General features: G+C 36.9%; 1 protein-coding gene across 1 annotated transcript in view; it reads right to left on the bottom strand.

Moving 5' to 3' along the window:
* LOC141326015 (uncharacterized) overlaps positions 1-11296 on the bottom strand; it is a 16233-nt gene extending 4937 nt beyond the window's left edge. Inside the window, exons 1-2 of the mRNA XM_073834725.1 lie at positions 11022-11296; positions 10001-10941 (exon numbers count right to left, since the gene is read on the bottom strand). Coding sequence (XP_073690826.1) covers positions 10001-10941; positions 11022-11296 — 1216 coding nt within the window. The remainder of the gene's footprint in view (positions 1-10000; positions 10942-11021) is intronic.
* Positions 11297-27723: the final 16427 nt, after the last annotated feature.

Raw genomic sequence — 27723 nt, 5'->3', positions numbered from 1 at the left:
ACGATAAATAAGCGTGTTTTCATTTACAAATTTACAAATGAAACTACGTAAATGATTAATTTCTCAGTGAATCAACAAAATCAAATATGTTAAATTCAACCTTTAAACTGCATTCCAGTAAAAATCACAGTCATATAACATATGTTGAGCATTTACAGTATCATTTACATATAGAATGTTAAGTAAAGTGAATTAAATAAAGGGGGGAACGAATTTAAACGAAAATAAAAATATGACCAATAATAATAGGCTAATAATAATAATAATAATAATAATAATAATGTGGAAAAAAAGACGATCAGTGAATAGAAGGATGGATAAAAATGTCTTGTAGGCCTATTTTATTTGATATAGGTAATATTTATTCATGATAAACTTCTTTAGAATGCTGTCTACATCGGGCACAGACAGCATTCACATATACAGCATCCCCTGTTGTTAATATAATCATTTAATAATGTATTAATTTCTATAATAATTAATATAATAATTTCTAAACTCAAAACAAAATATTTATGCCGATAAAGTTTGGACTTTATGATTGTATTTATGCAAGTGTTTTTATTTACAAATATCGATATTTAGCTCGATATGGCGTAGCTTGTCAGAGATTTACGTCTCTGTGTATCAATTGCCGCTACAGCGGAACCTGAGCGGAACGCACGTGATGGAGATTTACTACTAATCTAAGCACCGGCTTCATTGACTAAACGCGCCTCACAATATCGTTCGATATATTGCACAGCCCTAGTGGGATGCATGACATGTTTATTGTAGGCTTATTTATTTGATGTACTTCATGTAATATTTATTATTAACTTATTTTGAATGCTACATCGCGCACAGACTCGTGTACACATAATGGCATATTGTTAATAATCATTTAATATCGTATTAATTTCTATAATAACTAATAACCCATAAACCAAGGACATAAACCCTTTTCATAGGTTGTAATGACACTTTTCTACGGTTATTGGCATGGTAAAAAGTTATATTTTAAATTTCATGCAACATTAAGATTTTAAGGCTATATTAACGTGACTGACTTCCGGAATAGAGGAGGTAACCAATGGCGTTTGAGATTAAAATTAAATCAGCAAGTCCCGCCCCACGGCTTACAAAAATAAAAGTGTTCGCGCGAGCAGGTGAGAGAATATCGAGCGCGAGGATGTGGGAAAGATAGCGCGCGCGCGAGGGCTTGTTTTGCGCTCAGAGAATATGTCGTGTGCGCGCGCAGGTTTGAAATGAGCTCGCGGTTCCCGTTTCCCCGTGCGTAGAACTGTTTTCCTCTCGCGTATGTGATTTACTGCGCGCGAGAGCATCAGTGGTACGCTCGTTTATTAATGGCATTGATTTGCCTTCATACACATACTGTACCATCAAGGGTGTTATTAAAAAGTTAATTTAATTAACTTAATTTTAAGTTAAATAAGAGTATTTTACATACACAAAATGCTAAGTAATAATTCAAAGCCAGTCAGTGAAGCTATCTTCCATTTTTTCACAAAAAACTACAGAAATGTCATTTCCACCACAGTCATTTCCACCACACTGCCCTCTGTGGTGGAAATGACATTTATGGTTACAAAGTACAATTTATATGGATTGTGAAAATAGATTTGCATGATCTGCAAATGTTTCAATCCAGAAACAGTCATGTTCCAGCATAGGGACGAAGCTTTTCTATATTTACCTTAATTTCTTGTCATTTCCACAATACGCTGTCATTTCCACCACCACCATGTCATTTCCACCACACACACATTTTTAAAAAAATATTTAAAAGGTTCTTATCACACATTAAAAAAATTATCCACAATTTATGAACCATGCTCTACTTAATATAAAAACCAAAGTTATTCTATTTTTTAAATAACAGCTGTATATTGAGATGCACATTTGTTCATTGCAGGTCAAAAATAAAAAGTAAAATATTAACTATTTCTCTTGTAATCTAAGTTTGTCCTCTTACAGACCTTAAAACTAGACAAATTATTTAAACTTATGAGACTGTTATGTGACTTTTGAACAAATTTTTTTCTTCTTCAAATTCTCAAGGCTAAAAGTGCACCTAGTTGAAGAAACGCCCATATATTGATGTATAGTGAAAATATTAGCATCGGGTATAATATTTGAAAATGTATTATGTAATATGTCACATTATATATTTTTCAATATATTCCCATGTATTATTGTTTCGTAAGGGCTCAGCATGGTGCAAGATGTTACCAAGATCTCTTATGAAGCTTTAGAGGAGATAAATGTGAGAATTTGAGTGTCTCTATCTAAGGAGAATAATCCGAGCGCAGTGAGTGATGTAGCTGAGATCTCTTATGAAGCTTTAGCGGAGATAAATGTGAGAATATGAGTGTCTCTATCTAAGGAGAATAATCTGAGCACAGTGAGTGATGTAGCTGCGATCTCTTATGAAGCTTTAGAGGAGATAAATGTGAGAATTTGAGTGTCTCTATCTAAGGAGAATAATCTGAGCACAGTGAGTGATGTAGCTGAGATCTCTTATGAAGCTTTAGAGGAGATAAATGTGAGAATTTGAGTGTCTCTATCTAAGGAGAATAATCTGAGCACAGTGAGTGATGTAGCTGAGATCTCTTATGAAGCTTTAGAGGAGATAAATGTGAGAATTTGAGTGTCTCTATCTAAGGAGAATAATCTGAGCACAGTGAGTGATGTAGCTGAGATCTCTTATGAAGCTTTAGAGGAGATAAATGTGAGAATATGAGTGTCTCTATCTAAGGAGAATAATCTGAGCACAGTGAGTGATGTAGCTGAGATCTCTTATGAAGCTTTAGAGGAGATAAATGTGAGAATGTGAGTGTCTCTATCTAAGGAGAATAATCTGAGCACAGTGAGTGATGTAGCTGAGATCTCTTATGAAGCTTTAGAGGAGATAAATGTGAGAATTTGAGTGTCTCTATCTAAGGAGAATAATCTGAGCACAGTGAGTGATGTAGCCGAGATCTCTTATGAAGCTTTAGAGGAGATAAATGTGAGAATTTGAGTGTCTCTATCTAAGGAGAATAATCTGAGCACAGTGAGTGATGTAGCTGAGATCTCTTATGAAGCTTTAGAGGAGATAAATGTGAGAATGTGAGTGTCTCTATCTAAGGAGAATAATCTGAGCACAGTGAGTGATGTAGCTGAGATCTCTTATGAAGCTTTAGAGGAGATAAATGTGAGAATGTGAGTGTCTCTATCTAAGGAGAATAATCTGAGCACAGTGAGTGATGTAGCCGAGATCTCTTATGAAGCTTTAGAGGAGATAAATGTGAGAATGTGAGTGTCTCTATCTAAGGAGAATAATCTGAGCACAGTGAGTGATGTAGCTGAGATCTCTTATGAAGCTTTAGAGGAGATAAATGTGAGAATATGAGTGTCTCTATCTAAGGAGAATAATCTGAGCATAGTGAGTGATGAAGCTGAGATCTCTTATGAAGCTTTAGAGGAGATAAATGTGAGAATGTGAGTGTCTCTGGTTAAGGAGAATAATCTGAGCACAGTGAGTGATGTAGCCGAGATCTCTTATGAAGCTTTAGAGGAGATAAATGTGAGAATTTGAGTGTCTCTATCTAAGGAGAATAATCTGAGCACAGTGAGTGATGTAGCTGAGATCTCTTATGAAGCTTTAGAGGAGATAAATGTGAGAATGTGAGTGTCTCTGGTTAAGGAGAATAATCTGAGCACAGTGAGTGATGTAGCTGAGATCTCTTATGAAGCTTTAGAGGAGATAAATGTGAGAATATGAGTGTCTCTATCTAAGGAGAATAATCTGAGCACAGTGAGTGATGTAGCTGAGATCTCCTATGAAGCTTTAGAGGAGATAAATGTGAGAATTTGAGTGTCTCTATCTAAGGAGAATAATCTGAGCACAGTGAGTGATGTAGCTGAGATCTCTTATGAAGCTTTAGAGGAGATAAATGTGAGAATTTGAGTGTCTCTATCTAAGGAGAATAATCTGAGCACAGTGAGTGATGTAGCTGAGATCTCTTATGAAGATTTAGAGGAGATAAATGTGAGAATGTGAGTGTCTCTATCTAAGGAGAATAATCTGAGCACAGTGAGTGATGTAGCTGAGATCTCTTATGAAGCTTTAGAGGAGATAAATGTGAGAATGTGAGTGTCTCTATCTAAGGAGAATAATCTGAGCACAGTGAGTGATGTAGCTGAGATCTCTTATGAAGCTTTAGAGGAGATAAATGTGAGAATGTGAGTGTCTCTATCTAAGGAGAATAATCTGAGCACAGTGAGTGATGTAGCTGAGATCTCTTATGAAGCTTTAGAGGAGATAAATGTGAGAATGTGAGTGTCTCTATCTAAGGAGAATAATCTGAGCACAGTGAGTGATGTAGCTGAGATCTCTTATGAAGCTTTAGAGGAGATAAATGTGAGAATATGAGTGTCTCTATCTAAGGAGAATAATCTGAGCATAGTGAGTGATGAAGCTGAGATCTCTTATGAAGCTTTAGAGGAGATAAATGTGAGAATGTGAGTGTCTCTATCTAAGGAGAATAATCTGAGCACAGTGAGTGATGTAGCTGAGATCTCTTATGAAGCTTTAGAGGAGATAAATGTGAGAATTTGAGTGCCTCTATCTAAGGAGAATAATCTGAGCACAGTGAGTGATGTAGCTGAGATCTCCTATGAAGCTTTAGAGGAGATAAATGTGAGAATTTGAGTGCCTCTATCTAAGGAGAATAATCTGAGCACAGTGAGTGATGTAGCCGAGATCTCTTATGAAGATTTAGAGGAGATAAATGTGAGAATTTGAGTGTCTCTATCTAAGGAGAATAATCTGAGCACAGTGAGTGATGTAGCCGAGATCTCTTATGAAGATTTAGAGGAGATAAATGTGAGAATTTGAGTGCCTCTGGTTAAGGAGAATAATCTGAGCACAGTGAGTGATGTAGCTGAGATCTCTTATGAAGATTTAGAGGAGATAAATGTGAGAATGTGAGTGTCTCTATCTAAGGAGAATAATCTGAGCACAGTGAGTGATGTAGCTGAGATCTCTTATGAAGCTTTAGAGGAGATAAATGTGAGAATGTGAGTGTCTCTATCTAAGGAGAATAATCTGAGCACAGTGAGTGATGTAGCCGAGATCTCTTATGAAGCTTTAGAGGAGATAAATGTGAGAATTTGAGTGTCTCTGGTTAAGGAGAATAATCTGAGCACAGTGAGTGATGTAGCCGAGATCTCTTATGAAGCTTTAGAGGAGATAAATGTGAGAATTTGAGTGCCTCTGGTTAGAAGAATAATCTGAGCACATTGAGTGATGTAGCTGAGATCTCTTATGAAGATTTAGAGGAGATAAATGTAAGAATTTGAGTGTCTCTATCTAAGGAGAATAATCTGAGCACAGTGAGTGATGTAGCCGAGATCTCTTATGAAGCTTTAGAGGAGATAAATGTGAGAATGTGAGTGTCTCTATCTAAGGAGAATAATCTGAGCACAGTGAGTGATGTAGCCGAGATCTCTTATGAAGCTTTAGAGGAGATAAATGTGAGAATTTGAGTGCCTCTGGTTTAGGAGAATAATCTGAGCACAGTGAGTGATGTAGCCGAGATCTCTTATGAAGCTTTAGAGGAGATAAATGTGAGAATTTGAGTGCCTCTGGTTAAGGAGAATAATCTGAGCACAGTGAGTGATGTAGCTGAGATCTCTTATGAAGCTTTAGAGGAGATAAATGTGAGAATTTGAGTGTCTCTATCTAAGGAGAATAATCTGAGCACAGTGAGTGATGTAGCTGAGATCTCTTATGAAGCTTTAGAGGAGATAAATGTGAGAATATGAGTGTCTCTATCTAAGGAGAATAATCTGAGCACAGTGAGTGATGTAGCTGAGATCTCTTATGAAGCTTTAGAGGAGACAAATGTGAGAATTTGAGTGTCTCTATCTAAGGAGAATAATCTGAGCACAGTGAGTGATGTAGCCAAGATCTCTTATGAAGCTTTAGAGGAGATAAATGTGAGAATTTGAGTGCCTCTATCTAAGGAGAATAATCTGAGCACAGTGAGTGATGTAGCTGAGATCTCTTATGAAGCTTTAGAGGAGACAAATGTGAGAATTTGAGTGTCTCTATCTAAGGAGAATAATCTGAGCACAGTGAGTGATGTAGCCAAGATCTCTTATGAAGCTTTAGAGGAGATAAATGTGAGAATTTGAGTGCCTCTATCTAAGGAGAATAATCTGAGCACAGTGAGTGATGTAGCTGAGATCTCTTATGAAGCTTTAGAGGAGATAAATGTGAGAATTTGAGTGTCTCTATCTAAGGAGAATAATCTGAGCACAGTGAGTGATGTAGCTGAGATCTCTTATGAAGCTTTAGAGGAGATAAATGTGAGAATTTGAGTGCCTCTGGTTAAGGAGAATAATCTGAGCACAGTGAGTGATGTAGCTGAGATCTCTTATGAAGCTTTAGAGGAGATAAATGTGAGAATATGAGTGTCTCTATCTAAGGAGAATAATCTGAGCACAGTGAGTGATGTAGCCGAGATCTCTTATGAAGCTTTAGAGGAGATAAATGTAAGAATTTGAGTGTCTCTATCTAAGGAGAATAATCTGAGCACAGTGAGTGATGTAGCCGAGATCTCTTATGAAGCTTCAGAGGAGATAAATGTGAGAATGTGAGTGTCTCTATCTAAGGAGAATAATCTGAGCACAGTGAGTGATGTAGCCGAGATCTCTTATGAAGCTTTAGAGGAGATAAATGTGAGAATTTGAGTGCCTCTGGTTAAGGAGAATAATCTGAGCACAGTGAGTGATGTAGCCGAGATCTCTTATGAAGCTTTAGAGGAGATAAATGTGAGAATGTGAGTGTCTCTGGTTAAGGAGAATAATCTGAGCACAGTGAGTGATGTAGCCGAGATCTCTTATGAAGCTTTAGAGGAGATAAATGTGAGAATGTGAGTGTCTCTGGTTAAGGAGAATAATCTGAGCACAGTGAGTGATGTAGCTGAGATCTCTTATGAAGCTTTAGAGGAGATAAATGTGAGAATTTGAGTGCCTCTGGTTAAGGAGAATAATCTGAGCACAGTGAGTGATGTAGCCGAGATCTCTTATGAAGCTTTAGAGGAGATAAATGTGAGAATGTGAGTGTCTCTGGTTAAGGAGAATAATCTGAGCACAGTGAGTGATGTAGCTGAGATCTCTTATGAAGCTTTAGAGGAGATAAATGTGAGAATTTGAGTGCCTCTGGTTAAGGAGAATAATCTGAGCACAGTGAGTGATGTAGCTGAGATCTCTTATGAAGCTTTAGAGGAGACAAACATGAAAGAATGTCATTTTTTGTCTCAGGAGAAACATGTGAGAAGCAGGAGACTTAGCCTTATGTCTCAGTTTGATGTTCACTTGATCTCATTTCTGTCTAGGAGAAAGATGTGAGTTGAAAAGGAGATCTCATGTTTAATTTTCCTTTCCTCTGGGAATAGAAAAGATTCTAAACACTTCAGTTGATTTCCGTTTTGAGGTACTTTACATGGGCAAAGTGTCAGTGGTTTCGTGGGAAAGGAAAAACACATATATGTATAGAATAATTCTTGCTTCAAGTGAGAAAGCTCTTACTAGACGCTGGTATAAACCTAATCCAACACAAATGCGGGAATGGATAGACATTTTGAAAAGTGTATTTCTTATGGGAAAAATTACAATTCTGTGTGAATCACCAAAAAGATATATTTCTTGAGGCATGACCACCGGACAGAAAAATGCTTGTCAGGAAAAAACAGGTGGAGAAGAAAAGATGCATGTTAATTGCAAAACAATTGCAAAAAATTAAGAATTAATGTTAAGAATTCGATATGAAACCATCAGGAACCATTTAGTCTCCAGCGCCACCGTTTTCCAGAACTGCAACCTACTTTGAGTCTCCAGAAGTGCAATGTGTCAGCTTCTCAGAGACTTTGCTTGGGTAAACATTCCTAAAAAATGACCCCTCAGTTAATAAGAATAACATTCTGAAGTGTTGTGAAATACACAGAGACTGTTTTTATAGGCTTTATAGACAGATGAGTTGAGAGTCCTCTTGTAGCACTCTTTCGAGTTTATCCTCCAGAATCTGGCAGTAAATTTTGGGAGTTTTAGGCTACGTCTACATTAATCCGGATACATTTGAAAACGGAGTTTTCATTTTAAAACGCTCTCCGTCCACACTAGCGTTTCCCAAAAGTTTCTCATCCACACTGAAACGCAGGAAAACATCAAATTCGCCTTACTGCGCATGCGTAAAGCCTCCATAATTATACAGACGTAATAAGTTTTCACGCAATTCTTCTGGCGGGATAATTTACGGAAATATCTCATCCTCCACTGACGCATCTATATCGCGCAGCAACTGTGAGTAAATTTTCTGTCATCATTTTAGGACTGTAATTTGAAGAGTGTACAAGGTAAATCTCTTTAGCAGCAGTGTGACAGTGAATAGCACAGGCACAATTACTGCTGTAAACATAGATATCTATTGGTACAATATGCGTCACATGACTATAAATATTCGTCATCGTTTTCAAAAGCCTCTGTTTTCACAGTCCACACTTTTTCAAATTTATCCACTTTGGCCGGAGTTTTTAGAAATAATCGTTTTCTGTGATAAAAATGGGGTTTTTGTGTAAATGAGAGTCCAAACCGCAGGGAAATATCTGCGTCTTCTCTTCATGTAAACGGGGCCTTAGTCCATCTCCTATCCTAAAGTGTCTGTCTTGCAGAGATGGACCAAAATGAAAACTGAAAACTTGCTGCCAGATTCTGGAAAACATATTTTTGAAAGAGTGCTAGAAGAGGATGTGGAGCTGGTCCTTCGAGAGCCACTCTCAACGGATCTGTCTATAAAGCCTATAAAAAAACAATCTTAATGTATTTCACAACACTTCAGAATGTTATTCTTATAAACTGAGGGGTCATTTTTAGGAATGTTTACCCAAGCAAAGTCTCTGAGAAGCTGACACATTGCACTTCTGGAGACTCAAAGTAGGTTGCAGATCTGGAAAACGGTGGCACTGGAGACTAAATGGCTCCTGATGGATTTCACACCTAATTCTTCACTTTAACTCTTAATTATTTTGCAGTTAACGTGTGTCGTTTCTTCTCCACCTGTTTGTTTTTTTCTGACTGTGCTGACCAAACGAGCATTTCGCTGTCCAATGGTCATGCCTTAACTTTGCAAATACCAGTATTGCATCCTTCTCATGGTCATTTAAAAGTGTTAAATCTCTTTGTTGGCTGATTTTATCTGTAAAAGAAAATGTGCCTAATAATTCTGCACACCTGAATATAAGGAGTTTTCACTCCTAGGCTTCATGGACAATTATATATCACTTATAAATGATTAAATACAAAATTAATAGTAGCTATTAGGATTGATGTGGTTGGAAAAAAAATATGACGTTCCTAATAATTATGTACAGAGTGTAGAACCCATGTTTTATGTTTATTAGTTATCGTGCCCACATCCCCTTTCTTCTGTAATTAGTTTTTGTATAAATGGAAGATAATTTAAAGAGAAACAATGATCTCTCATTGTCATGAGAAACTTTTTGATCATTTTTTTCTTCCCTGATTAGGAAATTCAAGTTGGAAATGCTGTAAACGTGATAAATGTCATAAACAGATGATGTGAATTGTATCTCTTTGCAATAAAAACTGTTCTTGCATCCAGTTTTTACGTATGCATGTCTTACTATTATCCATGATTGTTGTACTGACAATTATCTGAACGTTAGTCTCAGCCTCAGACGTCATGCTCAGGGAGCGTTGGCTAAACGTCTGATGCATATGGTTCACTTAACTGGAAGACTTCAGGAATTTCAAAGTCGTCATCTGATTAGTTGAATTTGATCAGATTTCCGGGAGAGGCAAATGTTGCATTTATTTTCGGTCCGCCGGGAAATAACAGATAATGCTCCAAAAAAAGTTACAACTGCATTGATGACAGTTCAATAGTCTTTCTCCACAATGAAAAGGCAGATTTAAGAAACTCTTCCCACACTGATCACATGTGGTTTTTCTCCAGTGTGGATCCTCTCATGTGTTTTCATATTCCCATACTGACTGAATCTCTTGTCACAGTGCGAACACTTGTAAGGTTTTTCTCCAGTGTGAACTCTCTGGTGCCGTTTCAGATCAGGATCATTAACAAAGGTCTTCCCACAATCAAAACACATATGATCCTTCACACCAGTGTGTCTTTTCTGGTGTATTTTAAAATTACCCATCTGACGAAAACTCTTTCCACACACAGAGCACATGTAAGGCTTCTCCTCTGTGTGAAGTTTCAAGTGGCTCTTTAAGCATGATGCTGAAGCATACATTTTGCCGCATTGATCACAGGAAAATGTTTTTTCTCCAGAGTGAGACTGCAGATGGTACTCGAGAGTGTTTGGATGTCTGAAACTCTTCTCACATTGATTGCATGGGTACGGCTTCTCTCCAGTGTGGATTTTTATGTGTTGTTGAAGAGCTCCTTTTTGTCTGAATTTCTTCCCGCACTGATCACAAGTGTGCGACTTCTCTCCGCTGTGAATTTTCACGTGTATTATAAGGTTTCCTTTTACTGAAAAACTCTTCCCGCACTGTCCGCATAAATACGGCTTTGCTCCAGTGTGGATTGTCATGTGACTGCTAAGGAGTCTTTTGTATGCAAAACTCGTCCCACATTGATCACACGAATATGGCTTCTCACCAGTGTGGATTTTCATGTGACTTTTAAGGTATTCTTTGTGTGAAAAACTCTTCCCACATTGATCGCAAGAATACGGCTTTTCTCCAGTGTGGATTTTCATGTGACTATTAAGGTGTCCTTTTCGTGCAAATCTCTTCCCACATCGATCGCATGTGTGTGGTTTCTCTCCCGTGTGGATTTGTGTGTGCTTTGTAAGACCTTCTTTTTGCGCAAAACTCTGCCCGCACTGATCACATGTGTGTTTTTTTCTCCGGTGTGAATTTGTATGTGCTTTGTAAGATTTCCTTTTTGTGTGAAACTCTTCCCGCACCGATCACATGTGTGTGGCTTTTCTCCGGTGTGGGATCTCATGTGTGCCGCAAGATAACCTATTCGCGCAAAACTCTTCCCGCAACGATCACACGTGTGTGGCTTCTCTCCAGTGTGAATTCTCATGTGAAGTTTAAGACTTTGCTTGTATTTAAAACTCTTTCCACATTGAGAGCAGGGGAATGATTTTTTGGCTCTTTTTGTCAGCGAAACATTACTGTCATTATGTGAGGAAGTTGAAGATGTTTCAAGTTCCACTTCACTCAGGTCTGCACTCTCCTCATTCTCTTCCATCAGGTCTAAAATGAAAAGAATCTAGTGGTTAATAAACAAAACTTCATGCACTTTGTGGAAGAACATTCTCTCTGTTTATGTAAATGATATGAGTCAAGCTGTGGTTGTTGTTCTGCCCAGTCAGAATATATAAAATCTTATTATAGACATACAGTAGCGATTTAGGATAAAACAAAAAAACATGGATTATATTACAGTGAGGGGAAAAAATATTTGATCCACACTGACAAAAAAAATTATCATTCTATATTTTCAATGGTAGGTTTATTTGAACAGTGAGCAACAGAAAACACAAAACGTCAGAAAAGCGCATTTTAAAAAAGTTATAAATTGAAATGCATTTGAGTGAAATAAATATTTGACCCCTTTGCAAAACATGAGTGTTTAGTGGCAAAACTAGGGCTGGCTGTTCCGATTCCGATTCCTGGTTCTGGAATTGATTGGATTGGATTCCAGAATCGATACCTCACCGTTGTTTCCGATTCTTTTTCGATTCTTGTTTTTAAGATCAGAGGAAGCTAATTTTGCGATGAGTGCAGGATGTAGGTCGTAGAAGGTTGTCTTCTCACAATATTAAGCTTCATTTGTAAAAAAAATTAAAAAAAAATAATAATATTTTTTTTGTGGCTGATTTTCAATTATAATTTTGTCTGCATTTGCCATGAAATTTGTCATATCCCACAGCTCAGCATTGGACATGCATTTGTTGCATGAATAAAACAAGACATGGCATGTCTAAAATGACAAAATTAGCCAACTATACACTGAAACAAAATAAACTGAACTTTAACAACACTGATAACTGATAGCAAGAGAGCTTGTGGCATAGCTGTCAATCAGGTGCGCTCTGCACTTTCTTTCATTTGCTGATAGAACAGTTAAAAACATGATTTATTTAAAATGTAAATAATATCAAGACCCTCGATCACGTCATGATCTATTCTGTCGTGCAGCGCTCAAAATTGTGGACAACGTGAGCCAGTTCCCCCGTAAAATTTAAAAACTCATTTAAAAAGTCTATCTGAACAATTTTTTTTTGTGGAAACAAATCAGACTTATAATACCTATTAGCAAGCAAGAGGCAAATTGCATGCATTCTTAAACTCGAGTTTAGAAATTACTTTTTTTTTTCATTGGTGACCGAGATATGCAGCTTTCATGAGATGCAGCCTTCCGTTTGAGGAACCTAAATATAAGTTTTGCTGAACTAAAAACGTCTCTGAATGCAGAGTCAATTCCCCTTAATGACTCTCGATTCCCAATGCCTCAGAATCAAGGAGTCGATTCCCAGCCCTACTGAGTATTTGGTGGCCAAACCCTTGTTGGCAATCACAGAGGTCAGATGTTTCTTGTAGTTGGCCACAGGTCTTGCACACATCTCAGGAGGGATTATCTGACAGGTGTCTTTTATACAGGTAACTCCCTTTCAGAGAGTGCTCCTAATCTCAGGTTGTTACCTGTATAAAAGACACCTGGAAACCAGAAATCTTGTCAGTTGTTAGGGGATCAAATACTTAATTCACTCATTAAAATACAAATCAATTTATAACTTTTTTGTAATACGCTTTTCTGGATTTTTGTTGTTGTTGTTGTTGTTATTCTGTTTTTCAATGTAATAAACCATTAATAACAATCCAAGGTTCTATACCATTCCAAATAGTCCAAGCTGTTCTAAAGCATCCTAATTACCCTGATTCATTGGGAACAACTGTTTTAATCAACTCAACAGCTGAAAAACAGAAGCGCTCTGCTGGTAGTTGTGGACAGTCATGGCTAAGACAAAGACAGTCGAGAAAGGGCTATAAGACCGTATCTAAATGTTTTGAAGTTCCAGTGGCTACAGTGCAAAGTATTATTAAAAAATACAAGATGATTCGCACTGTGAAAAATGTCTGAGGATGTGGAAGAAAGCGAAATGTGACACCTGTGCTGGCCAGGACCAAGGAGGACACCACTTCTCCAGATAAGGCACACAAAAGCCCACTTGGCCTTTGCCAATGCTCATCTGGACAAAGAAGAAGACTTTTGGTCTTCTGTTTTATGGTCAGATGAAACAAAAATTTAATTGTTTGGCCACAATGATGTGGCCTTCATTTGGTGTAAAAACGGAGAAGCCTTTGATCCTAAGAACACCATCCCCACTGTCAAACATGGTGTTGGGAACCTTGGGAACCTAATGTTTTGGGGGTGTTTTTCCGCCGGTGGACCAGGGACATAATCACAGTAAACGGCTCCATGAAAAAGGAGCAATACATCAAAATTCTTAAAAACAACATCAGGCAGCCTTGGGCACCAGTGGACATTTCAGCACGACAACGACCCAAAACACACAGCAAAAGAGGTGAAGAAATGGTTAGCAGATAAAAACATTAACGTTTTGCAGTGGCCCAGACAGAGTCCTGACTTAAATCCAATTGAGAATCTGTGGAGGAGCTAAAAATCAGGGTGATGGCAAGGAGACCCTCCAACCTGAAAGAGCTGGAGCTCATGGCTAAAGTTGCAGTGGAGACATGCAAAAAGCTGGTCAGCAATTATAGGAAGCATTTGATTTCTGTAATAGCCAATAAAGGCTTTTCTATTGATTATTGAGAAGGGTGTGAATAATTTTGGACATGCCACTTTTTGTTCAAATGTAAATAAAAGATGAGTAATGATTTTTTCCACAATGATGCCTCTTGTACATCGTCTTATTATCTTCTGGGAGATGTCTGTGTCATTTCTAATAAAAAAAAACTTGCTGGTTGAATTAAAGTAACTAAGTCAGAATTTGCCAGGGGTATGAATAATTTCGGCAGAGGTGGAAAGAGTAATTTCCACCTCTGAATTTCAGGCTTGACTGTATAAATACAAAAGCATATACAGTGCACAGCATAAATGAATACAACTCCTCTATAAAATATGTATTTTCTTAATGATCACTAATATAATTTATGGAAAGATGAAATGTATTAAAAATATACTTAATAAAAACAACAAAATATTTGCCAATATTTGGCCTGGTCTTCAATGGGGAGTGTTGCTTAGCTCATCTCTACAGATTCCCCCACAGCTGCTCTAGAGTGTTAAGACTGAGTGAAATACATGTCCACCGAAAGATTTTCACCTTGAGAGAATGAATATCTTCATTGTCATGCTGACAAAAATGCCCAATAATACAGGGAATGAGGAGAGGGTAGCATTTTCAGTTTCAGGTCTTTGTATTGCATCACACAATGGTGCTTGAATTTATGACATCTTTGATAAAGCACAATTCCTTCATACATTCAGCCCCACCCCCCAATATTTAAAAGCTAAACATTACAACAAGATTAACCACTTAATTGTAGAAAAAAAATTGTACGATTATTATTGAAACATTTTAACTGAATGTAATTTTTCTTCCATGTATTAATTTTTACAGTGAACCTGTTTGTTTGCCAAAAGTTTCAAAAAAAATTAAACAAGAATTAAAAAAAAAATTTAATTAACAAAGCAAAAGATTGTAGGGCCCTTTTGTTCAAAATGTTGAAATAGGGAGGTTTTTTTTTTTTTTTTTTTTACAAAAATGAATGGTTTCATTATTACACAAAGTAGACTAAACCCAGCTGGCACATGACCGACCTTCAACGTTGAAATTTGGTTGAAATTAGGTCGGTTGTTGTTTCAACGGTAAAACAACTTTAATAAAACTTTGCTAAATGGTTATATATACCTTCAAACCAAGTGTTTGAATTATATTATTATTAATAATAATAATAATAATTAACAAGGTTAACTTATAAATCAACATAAGATCATGTCTTCAGCATACAAAAAAATGTTTGCCTTTTAAATTATTATGAACATATTTCATGAAATTTATTATTAAATATAAGTTTATATGTTAAAATATAATTATCATCACCAACAATAAAACTAAATACATTTCGCTTCCACATGCTGAAACACTTCCTATTGGTTGTTTTGTCTCTGCCAACAACATTAGAAGTTGTTTAACCTAAGGCTGTTTCACACCAAGCTAGGTGAATCGGGAGACGAACATTGCTTTCATACCAAATGCGAAACGATTGATTGCCTACTGCTTATTCACGACTGCACACTAGGTGGCATTAACCAACAATGTATTTTTCCTCAGATATGTATCTCGAATCTGGTTTAAGCTGGTCCTTTGCTGGTTTAAGCTGTTCCTTTGCTGGTTTAAGCTGTTCCTTGACCAGCATAAACCAGCTAAAGACCAGCATAAACCAGCAAAGGACCAGCATCCCAGCACCAAAACATAACTAACCAGCATATGCTGTTTTTTTCAGCAGGGAAGATAAAATCTTCTTATTGTTTTTTGGTCAGTGTGTGATAATAGACGAGAAACATACTGAATTTACACCATCACACTGATAACATGTCTTTAGTCATTCTGCAATTCAACAGCCTAAACCAGGGTCTAAACCCTTACACTCTTGATGAATATCAGTATGAATGTTTCTCAAATCTCCTTTCACTGACCATTTGTTGAAAATGAAAAAAGAAAAGATCATAGTCAAATATGTGACTTTTCTAACTACAACCACTAATTAAAACTGTAATGCTCACTGCAATGAATCACAAATAAACAGCAACCTGTTTGTTCTTCAGTCTCTCTGTGTTCCATTCTGCAGGGTTCTGGATCACTGATGTTCTCTCTCAAACTCTGACCTCTTCATTTGCAGGCTGATGGGAATATTCCAGCATTTATTGGTCATCTGCTGTGGGAGGAGCTTTAGGGAAGGCAAACTGCTGTGGGAGGAGCTTGATTTTTTGCAAAACAAAATAATCTTGTTTGGTCTGTTTGAAATAACATTATTTTTCTTATCCCATTTGGCAGATTATTTTGCCTGTTCTAAGCAAAAAATCACTTAATTTTGACTTAATTTTTCTGAAAACAAGAAAATGATTTTTACTCGTCTAGAAAATGCTTCTTGATTTAAGAATTTTTTAGATATTTTGGCTGGAAACAAGACAAAAAAATCTAAGCTAGAAAAGCATTTTTTTGCATTGAGTAAGATATTTATACTTCAGTTCTATAATACATTATAAAACAGTATGCAATAACATGAGTGTAAATTATATATATATATATATATGTTTACACACACACACACACATGGTTTCAGCAACCATTTAGGATATACTATCAAGGGACAATTCTATTAATTTATTGTTCCCTGAAAATTACTCAAAATACAGCCATTATTGTCAAAACAGCTGGCAACAAAAGTGAGTACACCCTAAGTGAACTTGTTCAAAGTGTCAATATATTGTGTTAATACCATTGTTATCTGGCACTGCCTTAATCAACCTGGGAATGGAATTGACCAGAGCTGCACAAATTTATAAAAAAGTTAAATCTAGATTCTAATGTAATAGCATATTAAGCGAAAAAGTTTGTACAGGGTGTTTTGATTTTTGAGGTAAAGATAATGACAATCTAAGAAGATCAAATGATGCAGCCCAGGTGTTTGAGACATTAACCTTTTGTTTTTCTATTTTCTGCCAAGTTAAGCTCAGGGCACAGCTATGCCTTTGTCTCTATGATAATGTGAAGGTTTGGGCAATACTGTCAGGCTCATTGTATTAGCACCTATTCCTTTGAATGATACTGTTATGATAATGAGATCAGGGCTGGGGAAACTCTGGTAAAGGGCTGATTCCTGTTCTGCATTTTCATGTTTTGTTTAGATAGTCTCCAACTCTATGTATCCCTTATATATAAACTATATAAACTACAAAGCATCACTGCCTTAGTTAGACTTGTGATGATTGCAGTATCATGCAGCGCATTCTCAATAAAGAATTCTGCTGAAGATACCCAAGAGTTTTCAAAAACAGGTTCAAAACCGAATGTTTTGCGAGATAAGACCCTTATTCCTCGACTGGGATCGTTTAGAGCCTTTTGAAGCTGCATTTAAACTCCATTTCAGAAGTTCAAACTTCGGGGCGCCATCCATATCCATGATAAAGAGAAATCCTGAAATGTTTTCCTCAAAAAACATAATTTCTTTACGACTGAGGAAAGAAAGACATGAACATCTTGGATGACGAGGGGGTGAGTACATTATCTGTGCATTGTTGTTATGAAAGTAAACTAATCCTTTAACTCAATTTATTGTTCATTAATTATGGTAATATTCTCCAAACTACTTGAGGGCAGTTTCAGTAGATGGAAAAAAATATTGTAAGAGTGGCTACTATCTCGCATTCCAAATATTCAGTGGTTGATCCAAGATGGCTGACAGAGATAGCCGTGTGCTAAATGCCCCAGGCATATCTGTGAAAAACTTTTATACAAGGAGGTCAATTTGAGATAAAAAAATAAAAATAAAAATCAGTGTGTACAGTAAAGTATAATGAATATGTTAATAATTTATAAATTAAAATTTAGAGTAAAATGCCGTTTTTGTTTACGCAACAGAGGAGTCAGATTGCATAAAGTCTGATTTTTGTAATCTGCTGGTATATCCATTCTGTTTTTTCCAAAGATGTTATGAGTTGTCTAATATTGTAATAAAACAGACATTTAACAAATATATCAACATAAATAACCATTTAAAATGAATTATTACAGTATTAAATGGCAACTTTACACATATATATGGAGACAAGTTTGCATTTTGCCTGCCAAACAGGTACAGCACAGGTCAAAGAGTCAGTACAGAAAAATAGGAAATATCTCAGAGGACAGTGGAATTAAGATAAAGATGAAATTATAATTAATTCTTACAACCATCAGTTTTTGATTAGATTTTTATATTGCTAATAGGTTTCTGCATACATGTAACTACTATTATTTTTCTTACAATATGTGTTTTATTGTTACTATGTTGTAAAATTATTGCTTTTAATAACTGAGCTGATATAAATAGCATCCCTGCTGAAAAAAACAGCATATGCTGGTTAGGTATGTTTTGGTGCTCGGATGCTGGTTTTAGCTGGTTTATGCTGGTCCTTTGCTGGTTTATGCTGGTCCTTTGCTGGTTTATGCTGGTCATGTTGCTGGTCAAGGACCAGCATAAACCAGCAAAGGACCAGAATAAACCAGCAAAGGACCAGAATAAACCAACAAAGGGCCAGCATAAACCAACAAAGGACCAGCATAAACCAGCAAAAGACCAGCATAAACCAGCTAAAGACCAGCATAAACCAGCAAAGGACCAGCATAAACCAACAAAGGACCAGCATAAACCAACAAAGGACCAGCATAAACCAACAAAAGACCAGCATAAACCAGCAAAGGACCAGCATAAACCAACAAAAGACCAGCATAAACCAACAAAGGACCAGCATAAACCAGCAAAAGACCAGCATAAACCAACAAAGGACCAGCATAAACCAACAAAGGACCAGCATAAACCAGCAAAAGACCAGCATAAACCAGCAAAAGACCAGCATAAACCAGCTAAAGACCAGCATAAACCAGCAAAGGACCAGCATAAACCAACAAAAGACCAGCATAAACCAACAAAGGACCAGCATAAACCAACAAAGGACCAGCATAAACCAGCAAAAGACCAGCATAAACCAGCTAAAGACCAGCATAAACCAGCAAAGGACCAGCATAAACCAACAAAGGACCAGCATAAACCAACAAAGGACCAGCATAAACCAACAAAAGACCAGCATAAACCAGCAAAGGACCAGCATAAACCAACAAAGGACCAGCATAAACCAACAAAGGACCAGCATAAACCAGCAAAAGACCAGCATAAACCAGCTAAAGACCAGCATAAACCAGCAAAGGACCAGCATAAACCAACAAAGGACCAGCATAAACCAGCTAAAGACCAGCATAAACCAGCAAAGGACCAGCATAAACCAACAAAAGACCAGCATAAACCAGCAAAGGACCAGCATAAACCAACAAAGGACCAGCATAAACCAACAAAGAACCAGCATAAACCAACAAAAGACCAGCATAAACCAGCAAAGGACCAGCATAAACCAACAAAAGACCAGCATAAACCAGCAAAGGACCAGCATAAACCAACAAAGGACCAGCATAAACCAACAAAGGACCAGCATAAACCAGCAAAAGACCAGCATAAACCAGCTAAAGACCAGCATAAACCAGCAAAGGACCAGCATAAACCAACAAAGGACCAGCATAAACCAACAAAGGACCAGCATAAACCAGCAAAAGACCAGCATAAACCAGCTAAAGACCAGCATAAACCAGCAAAGGACCAGCATTAACCAGCAAAGGACCAGCATAAACCAGCAAAAGACCAGCATAAACCAGCTAAAGACCAGCATAAACCAACAAAAGACCAGCATAAACCAGCAAAGGACCAGCATAAACCAACAAAGGACCAGCATAAACCAACAAAGGACCAGCATAAACCAACAAAAGACCAGCATAAACCAGCAAAGGACCAACATAAACCAGCAAAGGACCAGCATAAACCAACAAAAGACCAGCATAAACCAGCAAAGGACCAGCATTAACCAGCAAAGGACCAGCATAAACCAGCAAAAGACCAGCATAAACCAACAAAGGACCAGCATAAACCAACAAAAGACCAGCATAAACCAACAAAAGACCAGCATAAACCAACAAAGGACCAGCATAAACCAACAAAGAACCAGCATAAACCAACAAAAGACCAGCATAAACCAGCAAAGGACCAGCATAAACCAACAAAAGACCAGCATAAACCAACAAAGGACCAGCATAAACCAACAAAGGACCAGCATAAACCAACAAAGGACCAGCATAAACCAACAAAGGACCAGCATAAACCAGCAAAAGACCAGCATAAACCAGCTAAAGACCAGCATAAACCAGCAAAGGACCAGCATAAACCAACAAAGGACCAGCATAAACCAACAAAGGACCAGCATAAACCAGCAAAAGACCAGCATAAACCAGCTAAAGACCAGCATAAACCAGCAAAGGACCAGCATAAACCAGCAAAGGACCAGCATAAACCAGCAAAAGACCAGCATAAACCAGCTAAAGACCAGCATAAACCAGCAAAGGACCAGCATAAACCAGCAAAAGACCAGCATAAACCAGCTAAAGACCAGCATAAACCAGCAAAGGACCAGCATAAACCAACAAAGGACCAGCATAAACCAGCAAAGGACCAGCATAAACCAGCAAAAGACCAGCATAAACCAGCTAAAGACCAGCATAAACCAGCAAAGGACCAGCATAAACCAACAAAGGACCAGCATAAACCAGCAAAGGACCAGCATAAACCAGCAAAAGACCAGCATAAACCAGCTAAAGACCAGCATAAACCAGCAAAGGACCAGCATAAACCAACAAAGGACCAGCATAAACCAGCAAAGGACCAGCATAAACCAGCAAAAGACCAGCATAAACCAGCTAAAGACCAGCATAAACCAACAAAGGACCAGCATAAACCAACAAAGGACCAGCATAAACCAACAAAGGACCAGCATAAACCAGCAAAAGACCAGCATAAACCAGCTAAAGACCAGCATAAACCAGCAAAGGACCAGCATAAACCAACAAAGGACCAGCATAAACCAACAAAGGACCAGCATAAACCAGCAAAAGACCAGCATAAACCAGCTAAAGACCAGCATAAACCAGCAAAGGACCAGCATAAACCAGCAAAGGACCAGCATAAACCAGCAAAAGACCAGCATAAACCAGCTAAAGACCAGCATAAACCAGCAAAGGACCAGCATAAACCAGCAAAAGACCAGCATAAACCAGCTAAAGACCAGCATAAACCAGCAAAGGACCAGCATAAACCAACAAAGGACCAGCATAAACCAGCAAAGGACCAGCATAAACCAGCAAAAGACCAGCATAAACCAGCTAAAGACCAGCATAAACCAGCAAAGGACCAGCATAAACCAGTAAAGGACCAGAATAACAGTTTGTTAAAGCAGCATTTTACAGCAGTGTTTTCAGTGTAGAGGCTTTAATTCATAGGGATCTGTGCTATTTGTGTTTGCTAATTGAAACAGGTTATGATTTGCCTATTTCTCTTCACACACAAAATGGTAAGATGTTAGTTGCCTGACGAAAATTGTGCTGTTATGAATGTAGTTATTAGCCAATCAAACTATATTTAGATTGACGTGGACGAATTACAGTGGTTGATAAAGTTTGTTGTCATTAGCATCTGTCCTTATATCACTGTTTTTCTGTAACATCTGAGAAATAATAGTAATTGTTGGAGCACCTTTATATGCTTTCAGCACATATTCTGACTCAAATGATCTGCTGATGATCTTGAATGGCTTGTTGAATGAGTATTTCTAGTCTGAGGCTCATCACTGTTATCAGAACAGCTGAGACTCTTTGTTTGATGTCAATAGATCCTGTTTTCACCTCGTTCATTATGCTGATGTCTTCAGATAAGTAAATTGCCACATTAAGCTTGTTTTATTGGGGACAACAGACTTAAGCAAACAAAGCCAACAGCAATAATCTACTGTAAAATACAGCAATAAACAAGTCAAGTTTAACCAGGGTTTGTAATACAGTTTTTCTCAATTGCTAAAACACTATAACCAGTCTTTTGAACTAAAATTTCAAAACTATAACGCCATTTTTGAAAAAGCACACCCATTTCCCTAAACAATAAACACTATTCCCTGCTTTGACACATGAGTTAAATTTGGTGAACTGTTACTTCAAAACTCTACACACAAATCCCTACATTTCTCAGTGCTTACACCATGTGGTCATTTAGAAAGCACTAGTATTCAATATTGTTCACTCAAGTCTGCAAAGTTTGAGCTCAATTAGCACACAATTACCCAACTGGAAACACTAGGAGTCAAAATTTAGCACACACCAATCAGAAGCTTCGGTGGAGATAAAAGAGCCAAAGTCAGCTTACAGTTTTTCTCAGTCACTTTGGTGCATTTCTCAGATCAGAAATGAAATTGTCAAAACTACTTGTTCAACATCCACATCATCTAGTCTCTTGTCATGTTGCTCAAAATGTATTATGTATTACAGTTTTTTACACCAATCAGAAACTTCGATGGAGATAAAAGGATAAAAGTTTTTCTCAGTCACTTTGGTGCATTTCTCAGATCAGAAATGAAATATACATTTGTCTGCAGTTTCCTACATTATCAGTTGCTATTGTCATGTTGCTCAAAATGTATTATATACTGTAGTTCTCTGTGCAATAGTCTTACCCCTCAAAACATCAAGTCATTAGCTCATCATATAAATCATTACCTAAATGCAAAATTTTTGATCTAGTTGTCCTAAATTGTCAATCATATATTCTACACATTTCTATTAGACTTTTTGTAAATTTGCCATGAATTATTTAAGTGAATCTTGACTTTCACTAATGAAGATAATATAGATCAACCAATGATAAAGCAGTTCTCTGAAATAGATCAAAGGTACAGCTCATGAACCTTCAGTTGGAAAGCATATAGACAGAGGACAACACAGGAGTTACAAATTCTGACAGTGGACTTTCTTATTTTTGTTTTCACCTTTTTATTGTGCCCATATTTCTCTTTTTCATTGTTTCACAATGACATTGTGTGCTTTTATTTTATTATTATTATTTTTTTTGTCAGACCACTAGTACAAGTGTAACTGTGAATCCTATCCAGTCTTTTTCAATCAATATCCCACATACAGTAATGTGTAATTTTGAAGAGGAAGAGTAGGAGGTGAAAGAGGAAGAGGAGGAGGAGAAGAAGGAGGACGATGACGACAACAACATGGAAGAGACAGAGGAAGAGCAAGGGCAAGAAGACAAGCAGTCTCATATATTTTAGTTGATGAGTGCCAGGGTTGGATCAGGCATGCAAGAGGATTTGACCCCTGCTGCCTGGCCAGGGCTAATTTAGCCTGTGATGCTGAAGAGGTTCTTTGGCCTGTCCCAGACCAAAGACAGGATGCTGGGCAGAATAATTATTTTGCTGTTTTGTACTGTACTCTACAGTACAATAAATTAAGGAATAAAACACTTGCAAAGGAATAGATTTGTTGTGTTCATCATGTGAATTTTTTTTTATTTGTATTGTTTTTGTAGTATTGTTTTGAATTTATCTCATCAGAGTGTAAAACTGTGTTGTAGTGTGTTTGTTTTTGAGGATTTGTGTGTCATGTCTGAAAGCAAAGTTTGGTTTTTCAGCAAGATTGAATTGTTTTGAGTGGAGAGCTTCATTTTGACCTCAGTATAGGAAGTTTGGGGAAATGAGTTAGGAGTTGTGGATTTGTGTTTAGAGTTTCGCAAATAAGAGGTATAATTTCAAGAAATGTGTTTAAGCAATTGAGAAAAACTGTAATACAGCAAACTGAGATTCCAGAACGTTTTAAGCAATACTTTTTTAAAGTATTAAATCTCACTTATCAAACAATGGACCCATCTTTATTATCCTTCAAATTAAAAATAGGTATTTCAAAATGGTACATATAAAGTGCACCCCATGCATTGGCTGTGGTAGTTTTAACCACTGAAAGGATAATATGACAATGGTATACCTTTCCTCAAACAGATTTTTAATGAATATTAAATGCACCTGAATAAAATGGTATCATATACTTGGATATCAGATGGACTGCAGCATTACTTTTGAGTGAAAAGATTGTTTTATCAAAATTCATATATACAAACTCTTTCGAAGTTTTTTTTTTTTTTTTTAAATATATGTTTTATTAATTTTCACTTTCTTAAGAAACACACTTGCAAAATAATGATAACATAAAGACAACAACAGGTAAACAACAATAAAATAAAAAAATAAAAATAATAATAATAATACATTTCAGCTCTCACACATAAAAAGCAAGGTTTACATGTGTGTATACACATACATGGGAATTCACTAAGTCGGGAAAAAAAAAAAAAATATATATATATATATATATATATATATATATATATATATAAAATATATATATATATATACTGAAGTACTGACAATGAATACAGATTATAGTACAACAAAACCAGCTATGACACCCTTAGACAAACCCTCTTGTCAGGATGGAAGCAATATCAAGATCAACATATGTCAGAAAAGGTTCCCAAATTTTATAAAACACTCCACTCTTTTCATGTACAATACAAGTCAAATAATCTAGTGACACATATTCAAGAATAGTTCGATGCCACATGCTAACAGTGGGAGCTTTATCTGAGATCCATTGTAAAAGTATACATTTTTTAGCATTGAAAATAAGGCAATTAAAAAGCCTAATTTTGAACTTATCAAGACCTACAGGAGGAGACGTTCCCAACAAATAAGACGCTGGCTCTGGAACCAAAGAAACACCCAAAATTTTATTCAATTCTTCAGAAACCCCCCACCAGAATCTCTGTATCTTATTACAGAACCACAAACAATGAGTAAGATTACCCATTTCTGTCTTGCATTTGGGACAGAAAGGAGAGAACTCAGCCCTAAATCTACTTCGCTGGGAAGGGGAAATGTGAACTCTGTGAAGAATCTTGAGCTGAATAGCTCTTACTTTATTACATATACTCAGGTTTTTTGCATTTTTCCAAACCATATTCCAATCTTCATCTGGTAATTGAATATTAAGTTCCCTTTCCCAAATCGTTTTAAGAAAATGAGTAGATGTGCCAACATGCTCTGATAGCACATTATAAAATAAACTTATAGATTTAGTTGAGTGCATCTCAAAAAGCTGCTTCTCCATTTCCGAGGAACTTGCATTAGAAAGAAGTGTTGAATCCTTTTGAATATAATTCCTTATTTGTAAATAACGAAAAAAGTCCTGCCCATCAAGGTTAAATTTTTGGGAAATCTGACTAAAAGACATAAGAGTATTTTTATCAAAAAGATCTTTTAGTTTAGAAAGCCCTTTGAGAGCCCACTGTTGAAAACGTGAATCACTGACACCTGGGGGAAAATCTAGATTATTACATATTGGAGTATAAACCGATGTTAAGCATGATTTACCTTCAAGTCGCCTAACAGACTGCCACGCCTTCACAGAATTTAGAGTAATAGGGTTTGTACAAGCTATTCTAACCGTCTTCATTCTTTTGACAAAGAGCAAATTTTGAAGAGGGACCTGTGATTGAAAGGACTCTATATCCAACCATAAAGAAGTTGGGTCTTCTGAAATCCAAGTAGTTATGTAACGTAAGTGGGCACCAAGTTGATACCTTCTAATATGCGGGAGACCAAGACCGCCCCTATCTTCTGGTAGACGCAGTATATTAATCCTAAGGTGAGGCCTTTTATTAGCCCATATAAAAGAATTGAACCATCTGTCTATGTCTTTAAATGTTTTCTGCAAGAAAAGAACTGGAATCATCTGAATCGGATATAATAATTTTGGTAGAACATTCATTTTCAAAAGAGCAATGCGCCCCAACCAAGATATAGGAAGAGTATTCCATCTTTCTAGATCAAGTTTAATACGATTAAAAAGAGGAGTAAAATTTGACTTAAACATCTGGTCGAATTTAGGGGTTATATGTATTCCAAGATATACAAAGCCCAATGGGGACCACTTAAATGGAAAAGGAAGTGAACTTGAAGGGACAGCTTGTAGGTTACCTAGGGGCATGGCTTCAGATTTACTAAAATTAATCCTGTAACCTGAGAAGACACTAAAATCTTTGATGACACCTAGAAGATTAGTTATGGATATTTCTGGTTTAGATAAAAAAACAAGAACATCATCAGCATAGAGATTAATCTTATGCTGCCTACTACCTACAGATAAACCATGTATGCCCAAATTTGACCTAACTGCCACAGCCAAAGGTTCCATTACTAAAGCAAAAAGAAGGGGAGACAATGGACAGCCTTGTCGAGTGCCCCTACTGACCCCAAAACTGGAAGAACGCAAGCCATTGGTTATTACAGCGGCAAGAGGGCCAGTATACAACAACTTGACCCAGTTAACAAAATTTTCACCTAGACCAAATTTAGATAATGTATAAAACAAGTAAGGCCACTCAACTCGATCAAACGCTTTCTCTGCGTCCATTGAGACAACAAGACTGTCCATCTTCTGCTGGTGTGAAAACTGAATAATATTTAACAGTCTACGAATACTGTTACCAGAGCTACGTCCCTTAATGAAACCTGTTTGATCTTCTTTAATAAGCTGAGGTAATAAGCCTTCAAGCCTTGTAGCAAGGATTTTAGACAGAATTTTGAAATCACTATTTAATAAAGATATTGGCCTGTAGGAGGCACAGTCGTCTGGTTGTTTCCCCTTTTTAAGTAACAGAGAAATATTAGCCTCCCGTAAGGAAGGAGGGAGAGTACCTTTCTCTAAAGAATAATTTAACATTTCTAAAAGAGGATCAACCAAAATATCCCGAAATTCTGCATAAAATTCACTAGTCAGTCCATCCGGACCAGGAGCTTTCCCAGTCTGCAGACTCCTAATTGCTACTAGTACCTCCTCCCTTGAAATAGGATCGTTAAGAGCAAGCTTCTGATGCTCAGTTATAGAGGGTAACTCAATTTTAGAAAAAAACACATCCATAAGGTTTAGTGCGTTACATGGGGACTCTGATTTGTACAGATTTTTAAAAAAGTTAACAAATGTATTGTTGATTATTGTAATATCAGAAGAAGGATGCTGCTGATCATCTTTGATTGAAGATATCATTTGAGAGTCTGCTTTTTTCTTAGTAAGATAAGCCAGGTATTTCCCTGGCTTATCACCATGTTCATAGAGCCTTTGCTTAGCAAACCTAACTTTTCTCTCAGCAGACTTTACATGCAAGGACCCTAAAGCAGAACGTAAAGCAGTAATTTCTTTTAATTTCGCTGGCCTCGGATTCTGGACATAATCCCCCTCTGCCCGCCTAAGTTTTGCATCTAGAATATCCTTCTGTTCTGTTTGCCTCCGCCTTTTACTAGATGTATAAGAAATGATAAGACCCCTTGAGAAGGCCTTTATTGTTTCCCATAGCAAAGATTTATCTTCTGTAGTGGGAGAATTGATAGCAAAAAATGATCGGAATTCTGACATAAAGTAAGAACAAAATTTGCTATCCTTAAGAATAAAAGGATTAAACCTCCAGTACCTAGTTTGATTAAGAGGGCTCTGTAATTTTAAATATAAGAAGACAGCAGCATGATCCGATATTACAATATTTCCAATGGCACTGTGATCTATAAATTGTAATAGTCCCTTAGGAACAAAAAAATAGTCTATTCTTGTGTGGCAACAATGTTGTTTAGAGAAAAAAGTAAATTCTTTATCAGCAGGATGCTGTGCTCGCCACACATCAACAAAATCCAAATCCTCACATAAAGAATTAATGAATTTAGCCTGAAATGAGGGAGCCAAACCCAAAGGAAATTTATCCATAAGTGGGTTCAACTGACAATTAAAGTCTCCTCCCACAACAGAACGAGTGACCTTGCATTCCAACAATTTGACAAATGCACTTGTTAGAAAATCGCATTGATGACCAGGGGGAAAATATACATTCATAATGGCAATTTCTTCCCCT

This window comes from Garra rufa, chromosome 2, assembly GCF_049309525.1.
Source record: "Garra rufa chromosome 2, GarRuf1.0, whole genome shotgun sequence".
NCBI lineage: Eukaryota > Metazoa > Chordata > Actinopteri > Cypriniformes > Cyprinidae > Garra > Garra rufa.
The sequence above is the reverse complement of the archived record's forward strand: the minus strand, read 5'-3'. Positions and strand labels throughout refer to the sequence as shown.